Source organism: Rhipicephalus microplus, chromosome 4 (genome assembly GCF_043290135.1).
Source record: "Rhipicephalus microplus isolate Deutch F79 chromosome 4, USDA_Rmic, whole genome shotgun sequence".
Taxonomy (NCBI): Eukaryota; Metazoa; Arthropoda; class Arachnida; order Ixodida; family Ixodidae; genus Rhipicephalus; species Rhipicephalus microplus.
Genome location: NC_134703.1, coordinates 217,605,601 through 217,631,079, shown reverse-complemented (window position 1 = coordinate 217,631,079; position 25,479 = coordinate 217,605,601). Strand labels below are relative to the sequence as shown.

Here is a 25,479-nt window from a genome sequence, read left to right as displayed (position 1 = left end):
TCGAGCAGTCAGCGGCATGGCTTTGTGTCCAGTAGGTGTGTGCACTGTGTCTGTTCGTGTTGCTGGTAAAGCGTTCAAGGCAGAATTTGCAGTGCTCGCTCATTCCACGCATGACGTTATCCTTGGAATTGACTTCTTGCAAAAGTGCCGTGCGACTGTCGACTGCGGGGCAGGCGAGGTTCTGTTGTCCGCCTTCGCCCAGCAGCCTCAGCGTAGCGGAGACGACAAACTCGTTGTAGTTAAAGACACTATTCTACCGGCATGGTCTACTGCCAGCGTGCCCGTTGCTGCTTCGAATGCCGACTCGAGTTTCAGTTCTCCTGATATTGTGATTGAGCCGTTGCCTTTGCCTTGCATGAAGAAAAACATCTTTCTGCCGCGCTGCGTTTTGTCTCTCACCGAGGAAAAAACTGAATTATGGGTAGTTAACTGCTCATCCGAGTCTGTTGTACTACCAGAGGGAATGCGCCTTGCCATGTTTGAAGGGCAGTGCAGTATCTGCATTGGAGCTCTCAGCTATGCGGCAAATTTGGACTATGCTGATGTATCCGGCACGGAATACGAATTTTATAAGATGGTTAGCAAGTCTATTCCCTCGCATAAGCGCAAAGTGTTGGTTACACTGCTGGCCAGGCACGCTAAAGTATTTGATTTTGCACGGAAGTCGCATAGACCTCAGACGCCCAGCACACGCACTCGTCACAAGATCGACACCGGATCTGCGCACCCCCTCAGACAGAAACCTTATCGAGTTTCCGCGTCAGAGCGCAAGGTAATTTCACAGCAAGTCAGCGAGATGCTAACCTCTGGCGTAATTCAAGAATCGTCAAGTCCCTGGGCCGCGCCTGTTATCTTGGTCAAGAAAAAAAATGGGTCCTGGAGGTTCTGCGTTGACTACCAACGTCTCAACTCTTATAACTAAGAAGGACGTGTACCCGCTTCCTCGCATCAATGATGTCATCGACTGCCTGCATTCAGCATCCTATTTTTCATCGGTGGACTTGCGATCCGGGTATTGGCAGATCCCCATGAATCCGGCTGACAAAGAAAAGACGGCCTTTGTTACACCCGACGGTCTGTTTGAGTTTAATGTTATGCCATTCGGCTTGTGTAATGCCTCCGCCACATTTGAAAGATATATGGACACCGCTTTACGGGGCCTCAAATGGGAAATTTGCCTGTGTTACCTGGACGATGTGGTGATTTTTGGCCGAACATTTGAAGAACATATTCATCGCCTTGACCTCGTTCTAACCTGTCTCGAGGAAGCTGCGCTTACACCGAACTCAAAAAAATGTCGCTTTGAAGAACGTGAAACCTTGGTTCTGGGACACCTGGTGGATAAAAATGGCGTGAGACCAGACCCGCAGAAAAACGCCGCTGTCAGCAACTTTAAGCAGCCGCAGTCCCCCAGGGAGTTGCGTAGCTTCCGGGGCCTGTGTTCTTACTTTCGTCGATTTGTTCCGAATTTCGCTGATAAAGCACAACCACTGACTGACTTGCTGCAAAAGGATGTCCCTTTCCACTGGACACCGGATTGCGAAGCAGCCTTTAAGCAGCTTCGGTTAATACTGACTTCAGGACCGGTACTACGCCATTTCGATCCTTCTGCTGGAACGGAAATTCACACAGATGCCAGTGGAATCGGCCTTGGTGCAGTGCTCGTTCGGCACCATGACAATGCTGAACACGTGGTTGCTTACGCGAGTCGTTCGTTGAGCAAGGCAGAACGAAATTACACAGTCACAGAACAGGAGTGCCTCGCAGTTGTTTTCGCCGTGCACAAGTTTCGCCCATACATCTACGGCCGTCGCTTCTCGGTAATCACCGACCATCATTCTCTATGCTGGTTGGTAGGCCTCCGAGACCCATCTGGACGACTGGCGCGATGGGCTTTGCACTTACAGGAGTTCGACTTCACAGTACGCTACAAGAGCGGTAACCGGCACGCAGACGCCGACTGCCTATCGCGCCTTCCTCTACCGACGACGGAGTGCGACGCTGACAACTTCGACCAGTATATCGGCGCTATTGCCTCTGAGTTCCCTGATCTCGCGACTTTCCGGACAGCCCAACAAGAGGACCGCTCCTTAGATTCTCTGTTCGCCTCCTTCGCCTCCGCAAATGAACACGCAAACCCAAGCTCTTTTGTGGTTCATGACGGCGTCCTTTACAAGAAGAATTATTCCGGACAAGGCGCCCGTCTGCTTCTAGTTGTTCCACGCACTTTACGGGCTCACGTCTTTCGGTCCTTACACGACGACGCAACCTGCGGCCACATGGGCTTCGCCAGAACGCTTCAACGAATCCAGCAAAGGTTCTATTGACCCAAGATGCGACACGACAAGGAAAAATACGTTGCTGGATGCGAAGAATGCCAACGACACAAACGTCCCACGGCTACGCCGCCAGGACTTCTCCATCCTGTTCCACCTCCTAACTCTCCCTTCGAGACTGTTGGTGTCGATCTGCTCGGTCCATTTCCACGATCGAGCAGTAACAATCGATGGGTCGTCGTCTGTGTTGACCACCTGACGCGCTACGCAGAGACTGCTGCAATACCTGCTGCAACGGTCATGCACGTGTCGCAGTTTTTGCTTCGCTTTATAATTCTCCGCCATGGTCCTCCACGCGTTGTCATTAGCGACCACGGACGTCAGTTCGTTGCCGACGTCGTTGAAGAGATCCCGTGTCTGTCTGCCTGCAATTTCCGCCATGCCACACCATATCACCTGAAAACCAATGGTCTCGTAGAGCGCACGAACCGGACTCTCACGAACATGCTGTCTATTTATGTCGATTCTAAGCACAAAAACTGGGACAAAGTGCTACCTTACATCACGTACGCGTACAATACCGCGAAGCATGAGACTACAGGTTACTCTCCATTTTACCTGTTGTACGCTCGCTCCCCACGATTCTGTCTCGACACTATACTACCTTTTACACTAGACGTGGAAAACTCGACAGCCGAGACGCTCTGCCGCGCAGAAGAAGCCCGTCGCATCGCACGCCTCCGAACCTTGGCATCCCAGCAGCGTTCTAAGAAACGTTACGACGCCTGTCATCGCTCCGTATCTTATAGTAAGGGCGATCTTGTGTGGTTATGGACACTAGTCCGCAAACGTGGTTTGTTCCAAAAGTTTTTGGCTCACTATTCCGGTCCATTCGTCATTCTTGACCGCCTCAGCGACGTCACGTACGTAATCTCGAGCGTCACAAGCAATGGTCGCCGCTCTAACAAAACACAACTGACACACGTTGCGCGCCTTAAACCGTGCCACCATCAACCATCTGAGTGACTCGCCCAGAGGGCATCGTCTGCGAACCGGGAAGTGAAACGCGCTAGCGAAGATTCGACGAAGAGGAGGAAGAGACTCGACTGGCTCGCGAGCGACGCTGTGGATCCTTGGCTGAGCTACACCTCTGCATTACCCATATTGTAAATAAACGCGTTCCATTGTCACAATATAATTATTTCCCAACAGTATCGGGAGGCGCTCTCCCTTCATCAGGGGATGAGTTATACTGACATGAACTTCCAAGCTTAGTTGCTGCCGCGTCCCTCACGCCTTGAAAGATGTTTGCGAGAGTGAGAGGGAAATAAAAAAAGGAAAGAAAAAAAGCAAAAAAGGGAAAGAAAAAAGACGAAAAAAGAAAAAGGAAAAAGAACGAAAGTTAAAAAGAGGAAGAACCATTGTCAACATGGAGAACAAAACCAACTGTCCGTGTACGCCAACACACGGTTCTTATCACGGGCTGTTCAGTTCTCGACGTGTGTCGGGCCACCCAGGATTGTCGCCGCGGTGGCGGGAGGGTCCGTGACGGCGTGCGAAAACAAAGGGTTTCCCCTTAATGGGTCGGTCGGCGTGCGGCGTGCGTAAAGAAAGGGTTTCCCCTTAATGGGTTGGTCGGCTCTTTACCTTTAATCTTCGTCCGTTTCCCTTCAATGGTCATCAAGAGGTAGGCGAACGTGAACACTTTGTATGTGCATGTGGAAAAAAGAAAAAAGGAAGAAAAAAAGAAGAAAAAACAAAAAACAAGAAAGGACAGTGTACACGTACGACTCAGTTAGAAAAAAGCATGGTCTCCAGCTATCAATCTTTGTCACCAATTTCCTCCTGGCTTACTTCTCGGAGGCAGTTGAGTTTTCCGGGGTCCTCGTTGATGCCGGCTACTAATGTTCGGAATTTGAAAATAAAATATGCCTCACGCTGTTCGCGCTCGCGCCTGTTTGAGAAACCCGACTGCAAAAGAGTTACGCAGATATTTTCAAAACTGTGGTTTGGCAGGCGCAGATGTCTAGATAAAGGTAGCTTCGGCAGTGAAGTGGCGTGGTACCGGTGATTATTGAACTGCAGCCGAAATGGCGTGTCTGTTTGGCCGATATATTCTTGTCCACAGATGTTGCAATGTAGCATGTATATTACGTTACTGGAGTCACAATTAAGGCTTTCAGTTACGCAGAATTTGAAATCCGAAAAGTTTGCTTTGGATTCACGTGTTGTGACCATCTGTGGGCATACCTTGCATCGAGCTTTTCCGCAGGGATGGCACGCTGATTGAAATTTGGGGGTGTTTGTTTTTTGCTCTGACAAGAATGTCCTTCAGATTTTTATCCCTGCGGTACACCACCCACGTGAGGTGGCTTCGCGAAAATAGAAGTTAGTCGTTTGCTTTGCCTGATTATGTTGAAATGGCGGGAAAGTATGTTGTTGATTCGTGGCGCTGATGAGGAGTAAGTTAGTACAAGGTTCGTTTTGGAAGTCGTTTTAGATACTCTGTTTGGTCCCCTAATTATATCATTCCTGTTCACGTTGCGAGCACGTAGTATGGCATCGACAATAATGTCTTCCGGATAATTTTGTTTCAATAAGGAATGCTTTAGGTGTTCCGTGTGTCTGTCAAATTCCCGCATATCGGCGCATATTCTTCGGTACCGGTAGGCCTGAGAATATGGAATACCCGTTTTGCAATGCTTTGGGTGGCTGCTGTTGAAATGTAGGTACATTTGACAGTCTGTAGGCTTTTTGTAAAGGTTTGTTGACAAGCGATCATTTTTGACCGTGATAGTGACGTCCAAAAAGTTAGTGCTAGTTTTGGAAATTTTGTGCGTGAATTTTATTGACGGGTGGCACTTGTTAAAATCCTTTATGAAGCGGAAAAGACTTCCCTCATCATGGTTCCTTATCATAAAAATATTGTATAAGTATCTTCTGTAGTAGGAAGGTTTCAAGGTGCGTCCCTCAATGAATGCGATTTCAAGTGAAGTCATAAAGGTGCTCGCAAAGTATGGGGCCATTTTCGTGCCCATTGCAGTGCCACTGAGCTGAAGGAAATGCTTGCCATTGAACTCAAAATGGTTATAATTTAGTACAAGTTCAAGAAGTGTAAACAGTACCTCGCCACTTACACTAGTTGATGAGTCAGACTTTACATATTCAGAAACCACAGCCGCTATTCCGTCATGGTGGGGTATGTTGGTGTACAGTGAGTAGACGTCCATGCTCACCAGAAAACTGCCGCCTGGGATGTCGTAACTTGAAGTTTCGCAGATGAAGTGGTTTGTGTCCTTTAGATAATAGGGAAAATTTGGGGGGGGGGATGTTCTTTATTAAGGAATTGATGAATTCTGATATATGTTTAGTTGATGTGCTGTTACTGGATACTATCGGACGTCCCGGATTGCCTGCCTTGTGTATTTCGGGGAGCAAATAGAATCGACCAGGAACAGAATGGGCCGGTAACATTGCTTTTAACATTTTGCCGGTAATTTTCTCGTCCCGGCGGAGATTGTTTAGGGTTACTTTTATCTCCCTTTCGAATTCAGGAGTCGGGTCCGTTGGAAGTTCTTTGTAGAATTTTGTGTCTGATAGTTGTCGTTCCCTTTCCTTTAAGTAGTCCGACGTGATTTGAATTACTATGCAGCCCCCTTTATCAGCTGGTTTGATAGTAATTCGAGTGTTTTTTCGTAGTTAATCGAGTGCCCTTCGTTCTGACTTTGATATGTTGTTTCGAAATGGCCGATTTTTTTCATACGCTCTGATGATATCTTTTTGAACTGCTGACGTATACATATCGAGGTGTTTGTCCCGCTGCTCACCTGGACACCATAATTTGTCACCACCAATCCGTCCGCACAGTCCTTGCGATCATGAAAGTATTCACGGAGGCGGAGATTACGCGCAAAGTTATCGAGGTCTTGGTACAGTTCAAAGTCATTGAATCTACCGGATGAAGAAAAAAAGGTTAAGCCTCTCGACAAAAGTTGAAGCTGAGCGGGTGTGAGTGTTGTGTTTGACAGATTGAGGACATTTTTCTCATAAGTTTTCGGCTGCTCTTGGCTATCACGTGGCACGGGAGTGTCAGCGTCATATTCGAGAATAAGGATGTTTTGATTAGGAGTGCACTGTAGTTTCAAGTTCCCATTTTTCTCCTCAAAGTTAGGTTGTGGTGCAGGTGGTCCCTGGCGTTCTTGTACGGCCTCATTCCTATTTTCCTAATGCAGGGCAATGGAGCTTCTGCAGTCCCGCTTGAATTTTCTATTTTTTACTACTGAAATTTCGCCTCTCTTTTAGTTCATATCTTTCTAGTTCTCTTGCCTCATGCTCTCCGAGATTAGATATCGATTTATGCATGGCCTCCGTGACACTGTATTCGGCGGCCTTACGCTCAATATGGTCCGCAATGACCCGAGTCAGTTGCAAGGACTCTTCTAGTAATAATTTTTCCCACTTCCCCCTTTCTGCTTCTCTTAGTGAAGACATTGAGGGGTTGCAGGCTAGGTGGAGGCCCTTAGGTGCAGTTTCGTGAGATAGATATTTGGTTAGTTGTTCCGCGTGTTTCTCGTATTGCACCCGCTTTTCAATGATTTTCCTAATTGATAGAAATGAGTGAGACCATGCGTGTTTAAGACTGCCCACTCAGCTTCAACTTTTGTCGAGAGGCTTAACCTTTTGTCCATCATCCGGTAGATTCAATGAATTTGAACTGTACCAAGACCTCGATAGCTTTGCGCGTAATCTCCGCCTCCGTGAATACTTTCATGATCGCAAGGACTGTACGGACGAGAGTAGATTGATTGGTGGTGACAAATCATGGTGTCCAGGTGAGCAGAAGGACAAACACCTCGATATGTATATATCAGCAGTTCAAAAAGATATCATCAGAGCGTATGAAAAAAATCGGCCATTTCGAAACAACATATCAAAGTCAGAACGAAGGGCACTTGATGAACTACGAAAAAACACTGGAATTACTATCAATCCGGCTGATAAAGGTGGCTGCATAGTAATTCTTAACACGCCGGCCTACTTAAAGAAAGGGGAACGACAACTATAAGACACAAAATTCTACAAAGAACTTCCAACGGACCCGACTCCCGAATTCGAAAGGGAGATGAAAGTAACCCTAAACAATCTCCGCCGGGACGAGAAAATTACCGGCAAAATGTTAAAAGCAATGTTACCGGCCCATTCTGCTCCCGGTCAATACTATTTGCTCCCCAAAATACACAAGGCAGGCAATCAGGGACGTCCGATAGTATCCAGTAACAGCACATCAACAGAAAATATATCAGAATTCATCAATTCCTTAATAAAAACATCCCCCCAAATTTTCCCTGTTACCTAAAGGACACAAACCACTTCATCTGCGAAACTTCAAGTCTCGACATCGAAGGTGGCAGTTTTCTGGTAACCATGGACGTCTGAACACTGTACACCAACATACCCAACCATGACGGAATAGCGGCTGTGGTTTCTGAATATGTAAAATCTGACTCATCAACTAGTGTAAAGGGCGAGGTACTGTTTACACTTCTTGAACTTGTACTAAATTATAACAATTTTGAGTTCAATGGAAAGCATTTCCTTCAGGTCAGTGGCACTGCAATGGGCACGAAATTGGCCCCAAACTTCGCGAGCACCTTTATGACTTCATTTGAAATCACATTCATTGAGGGACGCACCTTGAAACCTTTCTACTACAGAGATACTTAGACGATATTTTTATGATATGGAACCAGGATGAGGCAAGTCTTTTCCGCTTCATAGAGGATTTTGAGAAGTGCCACCCATCAATAAAATTCACGCACGAAATTTTCAAAACTAGCATTAACTCTTTGGACGTCACTGTCACGGTCAAAAATGACCACTTGTCAACAAACCTTTACAAAAAGCCTACAGACCGTCAAATGTATCTACATTTCAACAGCAGCCACCCAAAGCATTGCAAAACGGGTATTCCATATTCTCAGGCCTACCGGTACCGAAGAATGTGCACCAATATGCGGGAATTTGACAGACACGCGGAACACCTAAAGCATTCCTTATTGAAACAAAATTATCCGGAAGACATTATTGACGATGCCATACTACGTGCTCGCAACGTGAACAGGGATGATATAATTAGGGACCAAACAAAGTATCTAAAACAACTTTCAAAACGAACCTTGTACTAACTTACTCCTCATCAGCGCCACGAATCAACAACATACTTTCCCGCCATTTCAACATAATCAGGCAAAGCAAACGACTAACTTCTATTTTTCGTGAAGCCACCTCACGTGGTGTACCGCAGGGATAAAAATGTGAAGGACATTCTTGTCAGAGCAAAAACAAACACCCCCAAATTTCAATCAGGGTGCCATCCCTGCGGAAAAGCTTGATGCAAGGTATGCCCACAGATGGTCACAACACGTGAATCGAAAGCGAACTTCTCGGATTTCAAATTCTGCATAAGTGAAAGCCTTAATTGTGACCCCAGTAACGTAATATACATGCTACATTGCAACTTCTGCGGACAAGAATATATCGGCAAAACAGACACACCATTTCGGCTGTGGTTCAATATTCACCGGTACCACGCCACTTCACTGCCGAAGCTACCTTTATCTAGACATCTGCGCCTGCCAAACCACAGTTTTGAAAATATCAGCGTAACTCTTTTGCAGTCGGGTTTCTTAAACAGGTGCGAGCGCGAACATCGTGAGGCATATCTTATTTTCAAATTTCGAACATTAGTAGCCGGCATCAACGAGGACTGCGGAAAACTCAACCGCCTCCGAGAAGTAAGCCAGGAAGAAATTGGTGACAAAGATTGATAGCTGGAGACCATGCTTCTTTCTGACTGACTCGTACTTGTACACTGTCCTTTCTTGTTTTTTGTATTTTCTTCTTTTTTTTCTTCCCTTTCTTTCTTTTTTCCACATGCACATACAAAGTGTGTACGTTCGCCTACCACTTGATGACCATTGAAGGTAAACGGACGAAGATTAAAGGTAAAGAGCCGACCAACCCATTAAGGGGAAACCCTTTCTTTACGCACGCCGTCATGGACCCTCCCACCACAGCGGCGACAATCTCGGGTGGCCCGACACACGTCGAGAACTGAACAGCACGTGATAAGAACCGTATGTGGACGTACACGGACAGTTGGTTTCGTTCTCAGTGTTGACAGTGGTTCTTCCTTTTTTTACTTTGTTTCTTTTCTTTCTTTTCCTTTTTTTCGTCTTTTTTCCCACTTTTTTGCTTTTTTTCTTTCCTTTTTTTAGTTCTCTCTCACTCTCGCAAACATCTTTCAAGACGAGAGGGACACGGCAGCAACGAAGTTTGGAAGTCCATGTCAGTATAAGTCATCCCCTGATGAAGGGAGGACCCCTTCCGACACTGTTGGGAAATAAATATATTTATCCTTGTTGACAACGCCCTCGTTGTGCCATATCCCATACCTATATATATATATATATATATATATATATATATATATATATATATATATATATATATATATATATATATCTATATATATATATATCTATATATATATATATATATATATATATATATATATATATATATATATATATATATCCGTTAGGATAATGGTATCAATCCAACCTGATATGATATAACACGATTGTATGGCGAACGTAACTGACTGGTCGTAGCATTAAACTCATGACATCCATGCCATATTTGCCATGATTCATATGTCATGGTCCTGCTGCTCTTGCGGTGGTTTCATTCGCATGATATTCTTACGGGGAATAAAGAATATACTGGCGAGCTAACGCGAACAACGCTGCTGCAGTCCGAGCACGTTCACGTTCAGCTCTTCGTCGTCGTCATCCTTAGGCATCTACTTAGCCCGTGACATTACCCGCCGGTGGCAGAAGCACCATCCCGGTGCGATCAATGCTCGAGGCATGAGTAGTAGGGTTTAAGCCGTGAGACGTGCACTATATCGGTCGAGACTGAAGCTGGTACTGACGTGGTATGGAGTGGAGCTATCTCGTAGGTCACGCTGGTGACCTTGCGTATGACGCGGTAGGGGCCAACGTAACGGGACATTAGTTTTTCTCAGAGACCAACACGACATGTTGGTAACCACAGCAAGACGAGTGACCCCGGAGAGTACTGTACGTCGCGGTGCCGGCGATCGTAAGCAGTCTTTTGGTTAAGCTGCGAGGCAAATAAACGATCCCGGGTGACTTGGCGGGCGATGTCAGCTCGGGCCAGGGCATCACGAGCATAAGCTGTCGATGAAGGGGCGTCAGATTGGAGCATGGTGTCTATGGGAAAAGACGGGTCATAACCAAACAGTAGGTAAAAACGGAAAAATGCAGCTGTATCATGACGTGAACTGTTGTATGCGAAGGTAACGAAAGGTAAGTGTATGTCCCAATATTTGTGATCCTTGGAGACGTACATCGCTAACATATTCGTCAAGGTACGGTTGAGGCGTTCCGTGAGGCCGTTGGTTTGCGGATGGTACGCTGTAGTGAACTTGTGGTGGGTAGAGCAGGATTGCAGGAGCTCGTGGACTACTTTAGATAGAAAACAGCTGCCGCGGTCGGTGATCAACTGACGAGGAGCACCATGGAGCAGAATGATGTCATGAAGAAGGAAATCGGCTACATCAGTAGCGCAGCTGTAGGGGAGGGCGCGTGTAACGGCATAGCGCGTTGCGTAGTCGGTAGCAATAGCAATTCACTTATTACCGGTGGCCGACACGGGAAAGGGTCCTAGAAGATCGAGGCTGACTCGGAAAAATGGCTCATCTGGTACCTCAATGTGCTGGAGGGTACCACCAGGTCTCAGAGCAGGTGTCTTGCGGCGCTGGCAGAGGTCGCATGCCGCAACGTACTGTCGCACAGAACGGTAGATGCCAGGCCAGAAGAATCGGCGGTGAATGCGGTCATACGTGCGTGACACCCCTAGGTGTCTAGCGGAGGGGGCATCATGCAGCTGGGCCAAAACGTATGAGCGAAGATGCACAGGAACAACGAGTAAAAGCTCAGCACCATCAGGGCGGGCGTTGTAGCGGTGCAAGATGTCGTTGTGAAGAACGAACAGTTGTAAGGAGTGGTCAGGGTGGGGAGAGTACAGACCATCGATAATAGCACGCAAAGAGGGGTCGCGGCGTTGTTCAGTAGCTATGTCGGTGAAGTCGATAATTGAAAGAACGAGGGCCTCTTGCTCATCTTCCCTCGTGTCAGGGGGATTGGCTGGGTAACGGGACAAGCAGTCAGCATCCTTGTGAAGTTGTCCGGATTTATAGGATACGGAAAAAGTATACTCTTGTAAGCGCAGCGCCCAGCGACCAAGGCGTCCCGTAGGGTCCTTGAGTGAGGAGAGCCAGCAAAGCGCATGGTGGTCCGTAATAACTGAGAATGGTCGGCCATACAGGTACGGTCGGAATTTCGCAATGGCCCAGACGAGAGCTAAGCACTCGCGTTCTGTGATGGAATAACTTTGTTGCGAGCGCGACAACAGTCGGCTTGCATACGCGACGACGCGGTGCATGCCTTGTTGCCGCCGCGCGAGCACTGCGCCTATGCCGTAGCCACTGGCGTCAGTACGAAGCTCCGTGGCGGCAGATGGGTCGAAGTGTGCTAGGACTGATGGATTGATGATAATGTCAACGAGCGACGAGAAGGCGTTTGCTTGCTGTTGGCACCAGGTGAATGCAACATCCGTTTTGAGGAGGCAGGTTAGAGGACGGGCTACTTCAGCAAACTTCTCGACAAAACGACGGAAATAGGAGCACAGTCCCAGAAAACTTCGGACGTCCTTGGCTGAGCGGGGTGTGGGGAAGTCGCGAACTGCTTAGACTTTCGCAGGGTGTGGTTGAAGCCCGCAGCATTAACAAGATGGCCGAGTACGCAGATTTGGCGCTGCCCAAAGCGCCATTTGGACGAGTTAAGTTGCAAGTTGGCACGTCGAAAAATATCAAGCAATGTGGACAGACGGGTAAGATGGTCATCGAAAGTAGTCGAAAAAACAATAACATCGTCAAGATAGCAGAGGCAGATGGTCCACTTCATGCCTCGAAGGAGAGAGTCCATCATGCGCTCAAAAGCCGCCGGGGCATTGCATAATCCAAAAGGCATCATCTTGAACTGATGAAGTCCATCAGGAGTCACGAAGGCCGTCTTCTCTCGGTCTTTGTCGTCCACAGCCGATCTGCCAGTAGCCTGAGCGAAGGTCTATTGAAGAGAAATATTTGGCACCGTGCAAGCAATCGAGTGCATCATCTATGCGCGGTAGGGGATAGACAGACATCTTTCTTGGTAATATGGTTGAGATGGCGGTAATCAACACAGAATCTCCAGCTATTGTCCTTCTTTTTAACAAGTACAACGGGTGAGGACCAGGGACTAGATGAGGGTTCGATTATGCCCTTATCAAGCATTTTATCGACTTATCGCTGTATAATAGCGCGCTCCGGGGCCGACACACGGTAGGGACGTCGACGAATGGGTTGAGCGTCACCGGTGTCGATGCGATGGGTTACCACGGATGTCTGGCCCAAATTACGGTCACCGAAGTCAAAGATGTCCTGATAAGAAGCAAGCACACGGCAGAAAGCAGAGACTTGTTCAGAGGTGAGCTTGTCAGATAGCATTGGCTTGAAAACGTCGGAACAGGAACTTGACGAGAACGACGTTGATGAAAAATCGGGTGGCGAATCGGTGGTTAGAGCGCAAACTGTGTGGTCGACCAGTGGTGTCAGATGCGCAAGTGACATGCCGCGAGGAATAACTTGCGCTGAGAGGCTGAAATTGAGAATGGGAAATGAAGTTCGGTTGTCCTTAACGGTAACCACCGTGTTGGGGAGTGCAACATTGCGTGTCATGGCGACGTCAGAAATTGGGGCAGCAACATAATCACCATCGGGTACTGCAGGATATGGCGAGAGTTGGACTTGGACTGCGGCTTGCGGTGGAAGTCTGAGGAAATCGACAGAGCGTAGACGAGGTGGGCTGGTGGAGACGGTCTCCGAAAAGGATGGTAGTTCGAGCCGAAGAAGACCTTTGGAACAGTCAATGAGCGCAGTGTGTGAAGTCAGAAAGTCGAGTCCAAGGATGAGGTCATGAGGGCAATTTTCCCTTACAGTGAACAGAACTGAAGTTTGATGCTCAGAAATTGTTAATCGCGCACTGCACATTCCAAGCACAGCAGGAGTACTCCCATCCGCTGTACGAACGGTAGGTGCAATCGCAGGCGTCAGAACTCTTTGGAGGCGGCGGCTGAGGTCTGAGCTCATCACAGATATTTGTGCACCGGTATCAATAAGAGCAGTTATAGGTAAACCATCAAACAGAATTGTAAGAAGGTTGCACCGCTGGTCGGGAGTAATCAGAGGATTTGCAGTCCGTGTCGTGTATGCAGCGTCACCTCCGGGGGCTGCACTGGCTAGTTTTCCGAGCGACGGTCGTAGGGAGACCGAGAACGGCGGGGTTGGGGCGAGCGGGACTGACGACGCACGGGCGATGGCGAGCGGCTGGTCCGACGTTCTGGATTATGCTGTGCACCTGTCTCAGCACGGTAGGACGGGGCATAAGGTGCACGTTCAGAGCGAGGCCGCCAATAATAGAAGCTCGGTCGAGGTGATGAGGTCCAACGGCTGCGGCAATGGCGAGCGATGTGTCCTATCCGATGGCACGTGAAACATTAAAGCCGATCATCATGAGTGCGCCATTCAGCTGGGTTTCGTCGTGGCGCGAACGTGCGGTTTGGAGTGGCAGCCGCAACGACTGGAGCCGAGCTGGAAGTAGCAGGGGCATTTTGATGAGGTGGCGAAATGCCCATATTCGCGATCTCTTGGCGAGCCACGGCCTGTATCATTGAAACAGCATCGAGGTTGTGTCCTGGCGCGCTGACGCTAGACATAGCGGGAGCCATAGCCTCGGGTTCCCGACGGACTATTCTGGTGACGTTTTCTGGCGATGGTGGTTGGTGTAGCGTGGGCAAATCTTCGCAAGAGGACGTAGGCGCCGTTTTGGGAAGGCGGTCATATCGGTGAAGTATGCGCCTACTTTTTGCCTGTTCGAAGCGACGACATGCTTCGATGACCGACTCCACCATCGAGCAGTCCTTGCACAGGAGAAAATTGAAGGCGTCATCGGCAATTCCTTTCAGGATATGTCCGACTTTGTCCTCGTCGAGCATGTCCTTGTCGACCTTGCGGCACAAAGCCAACACGTCCTGGATGTACGCGATGTACGGCTCTGTGGATGTCTGGGCACAAGTCGCAAGCTCTTTCTTTGCGGCCACTTGACGTCCGATGGGTTTCCCAAATAGATAGCGCAATTTCTGGTTACAGGCGTCCCATCTAGTCAACTCTTCTTGATGTGTCTCGTACCAGAGTTTTGCCGTGCCATGCAAGTAGAAGATAATGTTCGCCAACATAAGCGTCGGATCCCAATGGTTGCTGCTGCTGACGCGCTCATATTGAACCAGCCAGTCATCGACGTCTATGCCACTTGTGCCGTTGAATGGGCCTGGGTCACGAGGTTGCACCACAACGATCGGCTGCGGGACTGACGGATATTGTTGACATTAAGTAGCCTGGTCAGTCATCGTGGTAGCTGCAATGCGCCGTCCGCTGCGAAGATCCAGCTCGTTGGGCTGTATAGCGAGCGGTACCCCGCACCTTCCACCAATGATGTTACGGAGAATAAAGATTATACTGGCGAGCTAACGCGTACAACGCTGCTGCAGTCCGAGCACGTTCACGTTCAGCACTTCGTCGTCGTCATCCTTAGGCATCTACTTAGCCCGTGACAATATGTTTCAAAACTAGTATGGTATGACATGACTGCCCCCTTTTCGATGATGGCTAAAGCTATGGCCACTTCCTCAGCGTGTACAGGCTCTACACCACGGACTGTGCAGCACGTCATCAGGCCACCGTCGTTTCTGACTGCCCGTGCCGTATATGCCGCTTTGCTTTCATATTCCGCAGCGTCTGTATACGCGACATTTTGTCGAATGGTGTAGTTAGATTGTATGTATTGCCTCTGCCCTGGCTTTACGTCTGCCTTCGTGAAAAGTAGAGTTCATGTTTCTGGGTAGCAGAGGTATCTTTATATTGTCCTTGATCTGTACCTGCAAGTATTTTGAACGTGCTTTCTAACGCGTGAGTCATAGCCCAATGTCTTTAACATTTCTCTACCCGTTTTAGATCCGAGTAGCCTTTGACGTTGAGCTGTCAAGGTAGCCTTAATCAGCTCATCGAGTTTGTTAGATACCCCTAACTTATAAGTCTGTCAGTGTACGTGTTCGGGGGAAGTCCGAGCGTGACTTTCACACTTTTACTGATAATGGTGTCAAGCTTGCCCTGTTCAGCTTGGGTAATTTTAGATAAGGTGCCGCGTACGCTATCCTACCTATTATGAAGGTTTGCACTAAACTAAGAAGATTCGCCTCATTCATCCCAGCATGCCTGTTCGCTATTCATCTGATGAGGCGACATGTCTGATTAGAACTGGCTTCTAACCTGGCAAGCGTTTCAGAATTCTCGCTGTTCACCGGAATCCTCAGTCCAAGGACAGCGATACTGTCAACCGCGAAAATATTTGCGCCGTTAACATACAAGTGGATGTCCACTTCAGGCTTTTTGTGGAGCCTCCGTTTTCCGGCAGCCAAGCGGAAGAGTGCTTCCCTCTTTTCGGCAAAGCATTTAAGTCCTTTGAATTCCAGGTACTCCATGATTTTATCATTTGGCGATATGCAGAGAGCCTTCAATTTGACCGTGACTACATTTGTTCACCCATATCGTTAAGTCATCCGCGTGAATGGTGTGAATAAATTTTTGATATCTTTTAACTGTTGAGGCAGTTTCAACATCACAATGTTGAAAAGGGTGGGTGATAACACCGAGCCCTGAAGTATCCCCCTGTAGCCTAATTTGATGTCCTCGATGTAATCTTCTCCGATTTTTAAAGTTGCTGTCCTGTTTGCAAGTTAGTCTTTGGCGTAGTCATAAACTCTCTTTACGACGTTCAGAGAGCTCATATTCTCCAAAATCGACACGTGCCCCACGTTGTCGAATGTCTTTGTCACATCTAACCCCACAATAACTTTTGAGTCTCGCATTGGCTTGTCTATAATTTGGTCTGAGCTGTAGCATCATGTCACACGCCGATAGAAGGGGTCGAAAACCAATCATGGTGTCCGGATACATACCATTGTCTTCAACGTACCTATTGAGCCTCGTCTGAACGACATGCTTCGTGAGCTTACCTACCCAAGACGTTAAGAATATCGGCCTAAGATTCTCGAAACCGAATTTTTTACCGGGCTTGCGAATGAAAATTACATTTACGAGTTTCCACTCCTGCGGTATCGTCCGTTTTGCCCAACACTCCTGCATGTACGTTGCGAGGTTAGCAATGGGACTATTGTCTAAATTACGGATCATTTTGTTGGTCACTGTGTATGGCCCTGCCGCTGATCTAGTTCATAGCCGATTAATCTCCGCTCGCGCCTCAGTCATGAAGATATGGCCGTCTAAGGCTGCGTTTTCCCGTCCTGCCTAATCTGGGAGAGGTTCGGATCCGGCGAGATTAATGTATCGGCTCCCAACCTCTTCTAAAAGTTGCTTCGTACTGTCATCAAATTGGTGCGCCATCTGCTCCAATTGCTGCTTAGACGCTGTCTTCGTGCTCTCCGGATCTAAGAGGTGACAAAGAAGTCGCCACATCCCGGCCGTACTTATATTTCTATCCATCTCCTGACAGAAGTCCCCCCCCCCCTTTGCTTCGTGAGCGTGATGGCGTGCTCTTCAATTTGCCTGTTTAAAGCCACTATCACTTTCCTGATGCTCCGATCCCATCTCCTCTGTTGCAGTCAGTTTTCTGACGCTTTCTTTTTCTTCCAAAGATTTACGAATCTCCTGTCTACCACTTCGTTGTCCTCCTTCCTTTCTAGCACGTCAATGGCTTCCTCAACAGTACATAGCACCCAATCGCACCACTCGGCAATGTGATAAATGGGAGTAGGGTCACCTCTGAGGTCCCTGAAAGAATCCTAATTTACGGCCTCTACCCTCGGTTTCTGAGGTGTTGCCGGGCGTCCCTCTACCACCCCTTCTATGATCCTGTCATCACTGCCTAGGTCCCTATCTATGTTGCACCACGTGGCACTAGTGCCGCTCCCCGTCACAGTAAGGTCGCGTGTGGTGTCAACCGCGATACTATTTTCCTTCCTCATTGGCTGCAAGGGGTTGGCTATGAGATCCAGATTATGAGTTTTCACGTCATCCCCCAATTTCCTGACCTTAATTGAAGCCTGCTTATATCCCCCTGCCGTTTTGTGAGCGTTAGTGTCCCCGATGATCAGCAATAGGTTTTTCCTACTCTTACGTCGCGTAGAAGTGAAGAGAGCCTCGAAGTCGCACCGTCTTTGTCTGGGAGAGCTGCATATATTTGTTGCGAACAAGCTTACTACGAACTGGACCAGTCATTGGTGGCAGCTCTCCTTTCTTTTTCGGTTGTCTTGGGAAAGAACCCACTCTTCCTCTCGACCCACATCGATGTTTTGACCGGCTCGTGGACTGTTCTTTGATCTCTTCCATTCTGTACGTTTGTGGATCGGGGACTCTCCTCTTTTGCTCTTCTTCTTCAATGCGCCACCAGGCATGCCGCTGCCTTTTCTTTATTGTATAAGGGGTCCTGAAAGCTTCCTTGCATTTCCGATCTGCTGTCAGATGACCTTTGCCACACAGTTTGCACTTCGGCTCACAAGCAAAGTCCTCGGGTGGAGCTGTCATTCCGTACCCTCGGCAGCGAACATCGTAGCTGATACACACGTTCGATCTGTGTCCTAGCTCACCACAACGGTAACACACCTCGTATCGTTTCTTGTAAAGCACGCACTTCAGAGGTACACTGTAACAGTACATCCACCTGGGCACTGTCTCATTTTTGAAGATGATGACCACTGAACATGAGTTCCCAGCTTCCTAACGCCAAGTATGGGCGCGTTCTTCGAGTTACCAAAAGCCTCTGCCAGTTCCTCTACTGACAATCTCGAGTCGATGCCGTGCACCACACTCCGCCCGATATCCTAGTGCGGCGCGACAGTACACCGTGACATCGTAGTTTTTATCCTCGATCTGGATAAACCTAATTCTGGTCACCTTCCAGACAGTGTTTGTGTCTGGAGTGCTCAAAATCAGGATGCCTTGCTTTTCGTTAACAAATGCTCGAGCACTTCTTTTTCTTGTCTCTTAACCCACGGAATTAGCGCTGCTATGCGCACCGCCGCATTGAGCCTCGTGTTCGGAACTTTTGTAAGCGCCAGCCCGCTATTCGGACGAATGATTATCTTGTAGTCGTTTGCCGGCAGCCATGGTAGGTGGAACACAATCGAGCGCTCCACGATCTTGTGCACCTGCTTTTTGTATGTAACGTTCGCAGCTGTGGTCTTCTTGTCTTCGTCGCGCTTGGTTCCACTTTCTGCCTGGGCGTTGCCGTATTGGCGGCCCTGTCTGTCACCTGTAGCGGAGTCCCGCAGCTCTTTGACATGATTTCCCACTTTCGTGATCCAGTCCGTGGTTCAGGGGTGATTTCAGTACCCTCCATGGTCACCTTCATTGCCGTCGCATCTCCACAACGGGGCTCTGAATGATCTCTAGAACTTCAGCTCTATATGATCCATAGAACTTCAGGCAGGTGATTGTACGAATTGTTTGCTGTAACTGCGTGATTTCCACCCGACAAAACAACTTTTCGCGGACCTCATGCGAGGCACATTAATACTTTCTGGCCCTCTGGCAGCCTCCCTCATGGTTTACCGATGAAACCCTTTCAAGCTTCGCCCAACTCATCGTCATTCACTCCGTTGTGTTACGAGCTTGCTGAATCCCTTGCAGAGGCACTGAGTGCGTCCGTCCCGAACTCTTGGTGCGTCCTTCGCAAGTAGGAGACATGGCGCGTGTTCCACAGAGGCGCTATATGCGTCTATCTTCAAACGGGGCGCGTCCCACAGAGGCACTCAATGCATCACGTTTCCATTGCGTTCAATTTGTATTCAAGCCGACAGGAAAATTGTGACGCAGGGCTGCAGGCCTCCATTTCCCACATTGTCTGTTCGTTTCCCCTCGTCCTCTCGACTGATGCAGACCCCCCACTTCATGACGTAACGAGCGGAACGCCTCCGTCCAGATTTGAAAAACGGTAAAAATTGCACCACTGCTTACGTTACGGTCATTTGTAACTTTATAGTTACCGCTCAATGCTTCTTACGCGGGCGATGGCTTGTCTGTTCATTTACTCAAAACGAACGAGCTAACCAGCTCGGCTGGCTATGACATCGAAATGGTGGACTACCCAGAATGTACGGCACCTCCACTGTTTGTAAAAGCTCCCTCTCAGTGGCAGAAAACCAGAAAGAAAAGACAAAAACACATAGCGTGAAAATTAAGGAACATTTCTTGTAAACAGAACAGAACTGGTCTATAAATATGCGTTTTTGTTTACTGAAATTTATTAAACGAACGAAGCACTTAGTGAAAATTTTGTTTTCTTACGCTCAGCGAGCATATAACAACCGAGGCTATGGTTAAGGTTGTGCCCTTGGCTCACCTTTGGCGGTAGTGGTAGTCGTGGCTGACCTGCCGTGCTGTTGACTACGTACTGGAAAAGCTCGCCTGAGTAGTGGTTAGGCGATTGATGGTGTCTTGAAAGATTTGACTCGCCGGCAGGTGGGTTACGCGCCATCAGGTCTTGAAGGACAGCCTCAGAGACCCGGGCGAATAGAGTGTAGTATCCTCCCGACTTGTTCGCCGGCTTCGGGTTGATCGAGAATGCGTTAAGCGCGTAGCGGGAGCTGCGCTTAGCCCTGGCCTTACCACGGCAGGGCAACTTGACATTTGCTCTGCGGCGCTCGTCCACGCGAGTACGGATATTCTTCGCCGTGAGCAGGTGCTTCGCGGCAGCACTGCGCTTGACCCTGAATGGCCTATTGGTGCCCCCGGTTTCGTGAAGATAGAGATCCAGGATGCGCAGGCTGTCGCGTATTACCGGCTCCAACTCCTCACGTGAGTGACCCTGGGGCAGCAGCAGCCCATGGCGAACGTCCACGATTATTGCGCCCGGCAGTATGGCACGTCCTGCGCAGAGGGTGCTGCAGACAAACATCGCGGGGCAGCGCAACTGCTTACCTGCCTCTTGAGGCCCCATTGCTTGCGCGGTAAGTGCCACCAGCACGCACAGCAGCAGGGTCAGGATCATCCTGTAATTTCATGAAGGTAGCAAGTTTTAACATTACCACTAAGTGAGCACTTCGTAAGAAAAGCAAATTACAGCTCACCCATAACACGCTTATTTCTCTCTGTCTCTCTTTCTCTCTCTCTCTCTCTCTCTCTCTCTCTATATATATATATATATATATATATATATATATATATATATATATGTGACGTATGAAGCGATGATTGGTAGAAGCCGAGAAGGAAGAAGTGAGATTAGAATAAACATGGCATATGAGCTGGGCCACGTCACCCAGTCATCGTAGCGTCACACAAGTCGACAGGATGAAGACCTGGCCACCGCTCGTCAGCCACGCGTCATTCACGAAGCCACCGGCAATACGCCTCAACTGAATATCGACCACAGAAGAGGTGATCTCAAGCGCAAGCAGTTACCGGCATCATGGCAGAACCATCGACCGACCTTCCCATCCCCAAGTACACCGGAGCAGCGGACGATGGACCTGTACAGGACTGGTTCGACCTGTTCGAGCTCCACGCTACCGCTGCATCTTGGTCGGAACGGGAGATGGTTACGAACTTCAGCGACTATGTCACCGGTGAGGCATTTAAGTTTTACGTCACCCACATATTCGACAACGACGAGTCTTGGCAAAAGATAAAAGATGGAATGATCATCTGGTTTCAAGACTATAATGAAGATTCGATTAGCCCACGCACTCTCAGTGCATTCAAACTCAGTCATCGCAGTCATAAGCAGCCTTCACGCACTCGAGTACAGAGCATGAATGTACAATTCCCGTCAGGTGAAGTTAGCCACATGCTCACGGAAAGACCACGTGGTCGTGTTCCCAACCTTCCACCTGGTTCCTCATCCGCGGATATATCACCAATGCTCAACTCACTGCTTCATAAAAGAATTTAATCCGCTATTGATGACTGAGATGCATTTATACCTCATGCCGCATGCGTACTTTGCAAACTGACTTGGCATTCAGCTCAGCAGTGCCACAAAGACAGAAGCATTCACAATCAGCATCTTGTGAAGGAAAGTCTTCTGCAGAAGCGTCTAGTGTTAATCAATTACAAGATCGAAGTGACGTGAATCCAGTATGCAACCTCACTGCCAACAATGAAAACAAAAGCACAGGTGCGACTTCTGATGACACAAGTAATCTTCAGGCAACCACCAACAATGAACGATTTATGAATACAGAAGATTCAGTGCACGAAACCCCGCACATTGTTTTGTGCCGGAAACATCTGCATTGGTTCACGTCGTAGAAGCCTGCGAAAGACTTGCTAAGAATCCTGACACCGCACGATCAATGTCACACCACAAGCAAGTCGATGAAACCAAGAAACTACAACGTCAACGCATACTTCAACATTGTCAACGGCGAAACAAAACTTCATCGAGTGCACTCTTAAGGCTTGAACATTGCAAACAGGCCCATTGTGGTGGATACATTCTCCACCAAAGATCAAGAATGTGCCTTCCATCAAACCATCTGCGACATCGCCATAGAAAAATTTCCAAAAGCCACAAAAGCACCCCTTGTACTCGGCAGAAACACAGGCAGCGCCCAATCAACCTCGATCAACGCGCACACAAGCTGCCTGCACGACCTGTGCCACGACGAAAAAATCGATGCTTACGATATCTGAACTGTCCATTCTGCAAGGTGTTCGAACCTTGTTTGTTCTTCACAAGAATGCCGGCTGCGATTCCCGCTATCTCCACGTCCAAACATTCTTGTGTTATCTAGGACGCAACCATCAGCCTCGCCCACCAGAACTCCTGCGTTAACCGGACTGCTGCACTCTTTCCTGAAGTTTTGCGAGTTTACGGAACACCACGGGGCCATGAAACCAATTGTGCATTTGGACATTTGTGACTTCTCAACCTCTCCTTGTGTACTTTTCCTTGTTCGTAATCCATGCTTTCTTTCGAGGGGGAGGGGGAATCGTGTGACGTATGAAGCGATGATTGGTAGAAGCCGAGAAGGAAGAAGTGAGATTAGAATAAACATGGAGTATGAGTCGGACCACGTCACCCAGTCATTATAGCGTCACATATATATATATATATTATGGAGTCTTGGTTTGGAAGACCTTTATTAGGCCCGAAGAACCGGCAGCCGACAGCTGAGATGATCGGACCAAGATGATGATGCTACGCGACAACGACGGGGATGCATAAGCCACACATGATAATGATGATAATGTACCGGTGAAGAGGATGCGTATACTAAATGCCCACATCAATTCCCCCCAGGTGAAAGCGGCCAGCCTGGCCGCGGCAAGTCAAGGGGACAAAGAACGTCGCATGAAGGGCTTCATACGGGAGACATGGACGACCTCTGTAGTTCGATAACGGCGATCTGCTGGGGCTACAAGTGGCGTCACGCGATAATTCACTGGTGAAGTCTCTTCAAGAACTGTGTACGGTCCAATAAACCGAGGCTGAAATTTGTCGCACAAGCCAGGTGTGCGAACAGGCGTCAAAAGGAGCACTTCGTCTCCAGGTTGGAAGAATACATCACGATGCGATTCATCATAAACTAGCTTTCTGTCTTCCTGGCAGGCTTCAGTGTTTATACGAGCTCGTTGGCGGCACTGTGCGAGTCGTGAAACGTATTCCTCTGAAGAGGATGGAGATGAATTCACTTGGCAGGTAAAGAAGGAGACGTCAAGGAAAGTAGTAGGGGAGCGTCCATAAACTAGGTAAAATGGCGAGTAGCCGGTTGTTCGCTGAATGGCCGTATTGTAGGCGAAAGTGACGAATGGGAGAACAACGTCCCAGTTTTTGTGGTCTGGTTGAATATAGGCGGCGATCATGTCAGCAAGAGTGCGGTGGAATCGCTCAGTGAGGCCGTTAGTCTGGGGATGATAACTAGAGGCAGTCTTGTGAGTTGTGCCGGAGGCCTGAAGAAGTTCGTTCACTAGTTGTGAAAGGAAGGCCCTTCCACGGTCACTGAGCAACCCACGTGGAGCACCATGACGCAGTATAATGGCTCGGAGGATGAAATCGGCAATCTCAGAAGCTGAACCTGTAGTAACGGATGCCGTCTCGGCGTAGCGCGTCAAATGGTCAATGGCTGTTACTATCCACCGGTTTCCAGCAGCACTGACTGGGAGGGGCCATAAAGATTGACGCCTACAACTTCGAATGGTGTGGCTGGGCACGGAAGAGGCTGTAGTTTACCGGCGGGAGCAGATGTTGGTAGTTTTCTACATTGGTAGGTAGTGCAGGACCCGACGTACCGAGCTACGCTAGTGGTAATGCCTGGCCAATAAAACCGACTTCGAAGGCGATCGTAGGTTTTATGGTAACCAAGGTGACCAGCAGTCGGATGGTCATGAAGTGCCCTGAGGACTTCGGACCGAAGCGATCGGGGTAGAACGGGAACCCAGCGCTGACCGTCAGGATGGTAAATTTTGCGGTACAGCACCGAGTTGTCCAGCTTAAATTGCGAGAGCTGGCGACGGAGCCTTGCATTAGGTGGACGGGAACTGCCAGTGAGGTAGTCTATAATACGTCGACAGTATGGGTCAGCCAACTTTCGAGATGGAAAATCGTGCGGGTCGTCCGAAGGCAGCTGGTCCATAGAGGCGAGAGAGGAAACCGCCGTAGACGTGGACTCCGAGGGCGTGTTGTGCAAATTGACGGCTGAAACCCCAAGTGGAGTCGCTGGTAGTGGGCAGCGAGAAAGAGCATCGGCGTCACTATGCTTCCTGCCACACTTGTACACGATCTCAAAATCATATTCTTGGAGGCGTAGAATCCAACGTCCGAGGCGTCCCGACAAGTTCTTGAGTGTCGAAAGCCAACATAAAGCATGGTGGTCGGTCACAATGGTGAAATGGCGGCCATGCAGGTATGGACGAAATTTCTGTACTGACCAAACGATGGCGAGGCACTCCTGCTCGGTGATCGTGTAGTTCCTCTCGGCTGCGGAGAGGACGCGGCTGGCGTATGCAACGACTCGCTCTCGCGAAGAGTTGTCGCGTTGCAGGAGCACGGCTCCTAAACCGCGGCCGCTAGCGTCTGTGTGCAGGAAGGTCGGTGCATCATCGTGAAAATGAGCAAGTACAGGGTTGGTCGTGAGGGCACTCTTCAACCTGTCGAAAGCTGATTCACATTCCTGAGACCACTGAAAGGGCATACCGGAAGCAAGTAGCTTATGAAGTGGTGCGGCTATGGAGGCAAAGTTTTGTATGAATCGCCGAAAGTAAGAGGCGAGACCAAGGAAACTTCGCAAATCTTTTGGTTTGTCAGGGCGAGGGAAGCGAAGCACTGCAGCAGTTTTATCAGGGTCTGGGCGAATTCCGTCCTTGCTCACAATATGACCGAGTACCTTGATAGATCTGCTGGCGAAATGGCACTTTTTGGTGTTAATTTGAAGACCAGCGCCCGCAAGACAAGTCAGGACCTCGTCCAAGCGTTGCAGATGTTGAGAAAACGTCGATGAAAAGACAACAATGTCATCGAGGTAACATAGGCAAGTCTTCCATTTCAGGCCACGCAGCACGGTGTCAATCATGCGCTCAAAAGTTGCGGGCGCATTGCATAGACCGAACGGCATAACATTGAATTCGTATAGGCCGTCCGGCGTTGCAAACGCAGTTTTTTCTTTATCATCTTCGTGCATGGGGATTTGCCAATAGCCTGAACGCAAGTCGAGGCTCGAAAAGTATTCAGCACCCTGTAAGAAATCTAGGGCGTCGTCGATGCGTGGCATGGGGTTTACGTCCTTTCTAGTGATCTTATTGAGTGCTCGGTAATCGACGCAAAATCGTACGGAACCGTCTTTTTTACGCACCAAAACCACTGGAGACGACCAAGGACTGGTTGAGGGTCGGATTATCTCCCGTTGCAGCATATCGTCTACGTTTTCCTCAATGATTTTTCGTTCGGCTAGGGAGACGCGGTACGGACGACGATGCACAATGGATGTTCCGTCGGTCTGAATA

At 48.7% G+C, this 25,479-nt stretch overlaps 1 protein-coding gene across 7 annotated transcripts in view; it reads right to left on the bottom strand.

The window, feature by feature from the left end:
• Nucleotides 1–25,479, bottom strand: part of LOC142814754 (uncharacterized) — a 208,763-nt gene that overhangs the window by 59,265 nt on the left and 124,019 nt on the right. For all 7 annotated transcript variants that reach the window (XM_075893996.1, XM_075894002.1, XM_075893999.1 and 4 more), the window contains 2 exons: nucleotides 20,455–20,525; nucleotides 19,877–20,403 (listed from right to left, as the gene is read on the bottom strand). In XM_075893996.1, the coding sequence (XP_075750111.1) occupies nucleotides 19,877–20,403; nucleotides 20,455–20,525 (598 nt within the window). The remainder of the gene's footprint in view (nucleotides 1–19,876; nucleotides 20,404–20,454; nucleotides 20,526–25,479) is intronic.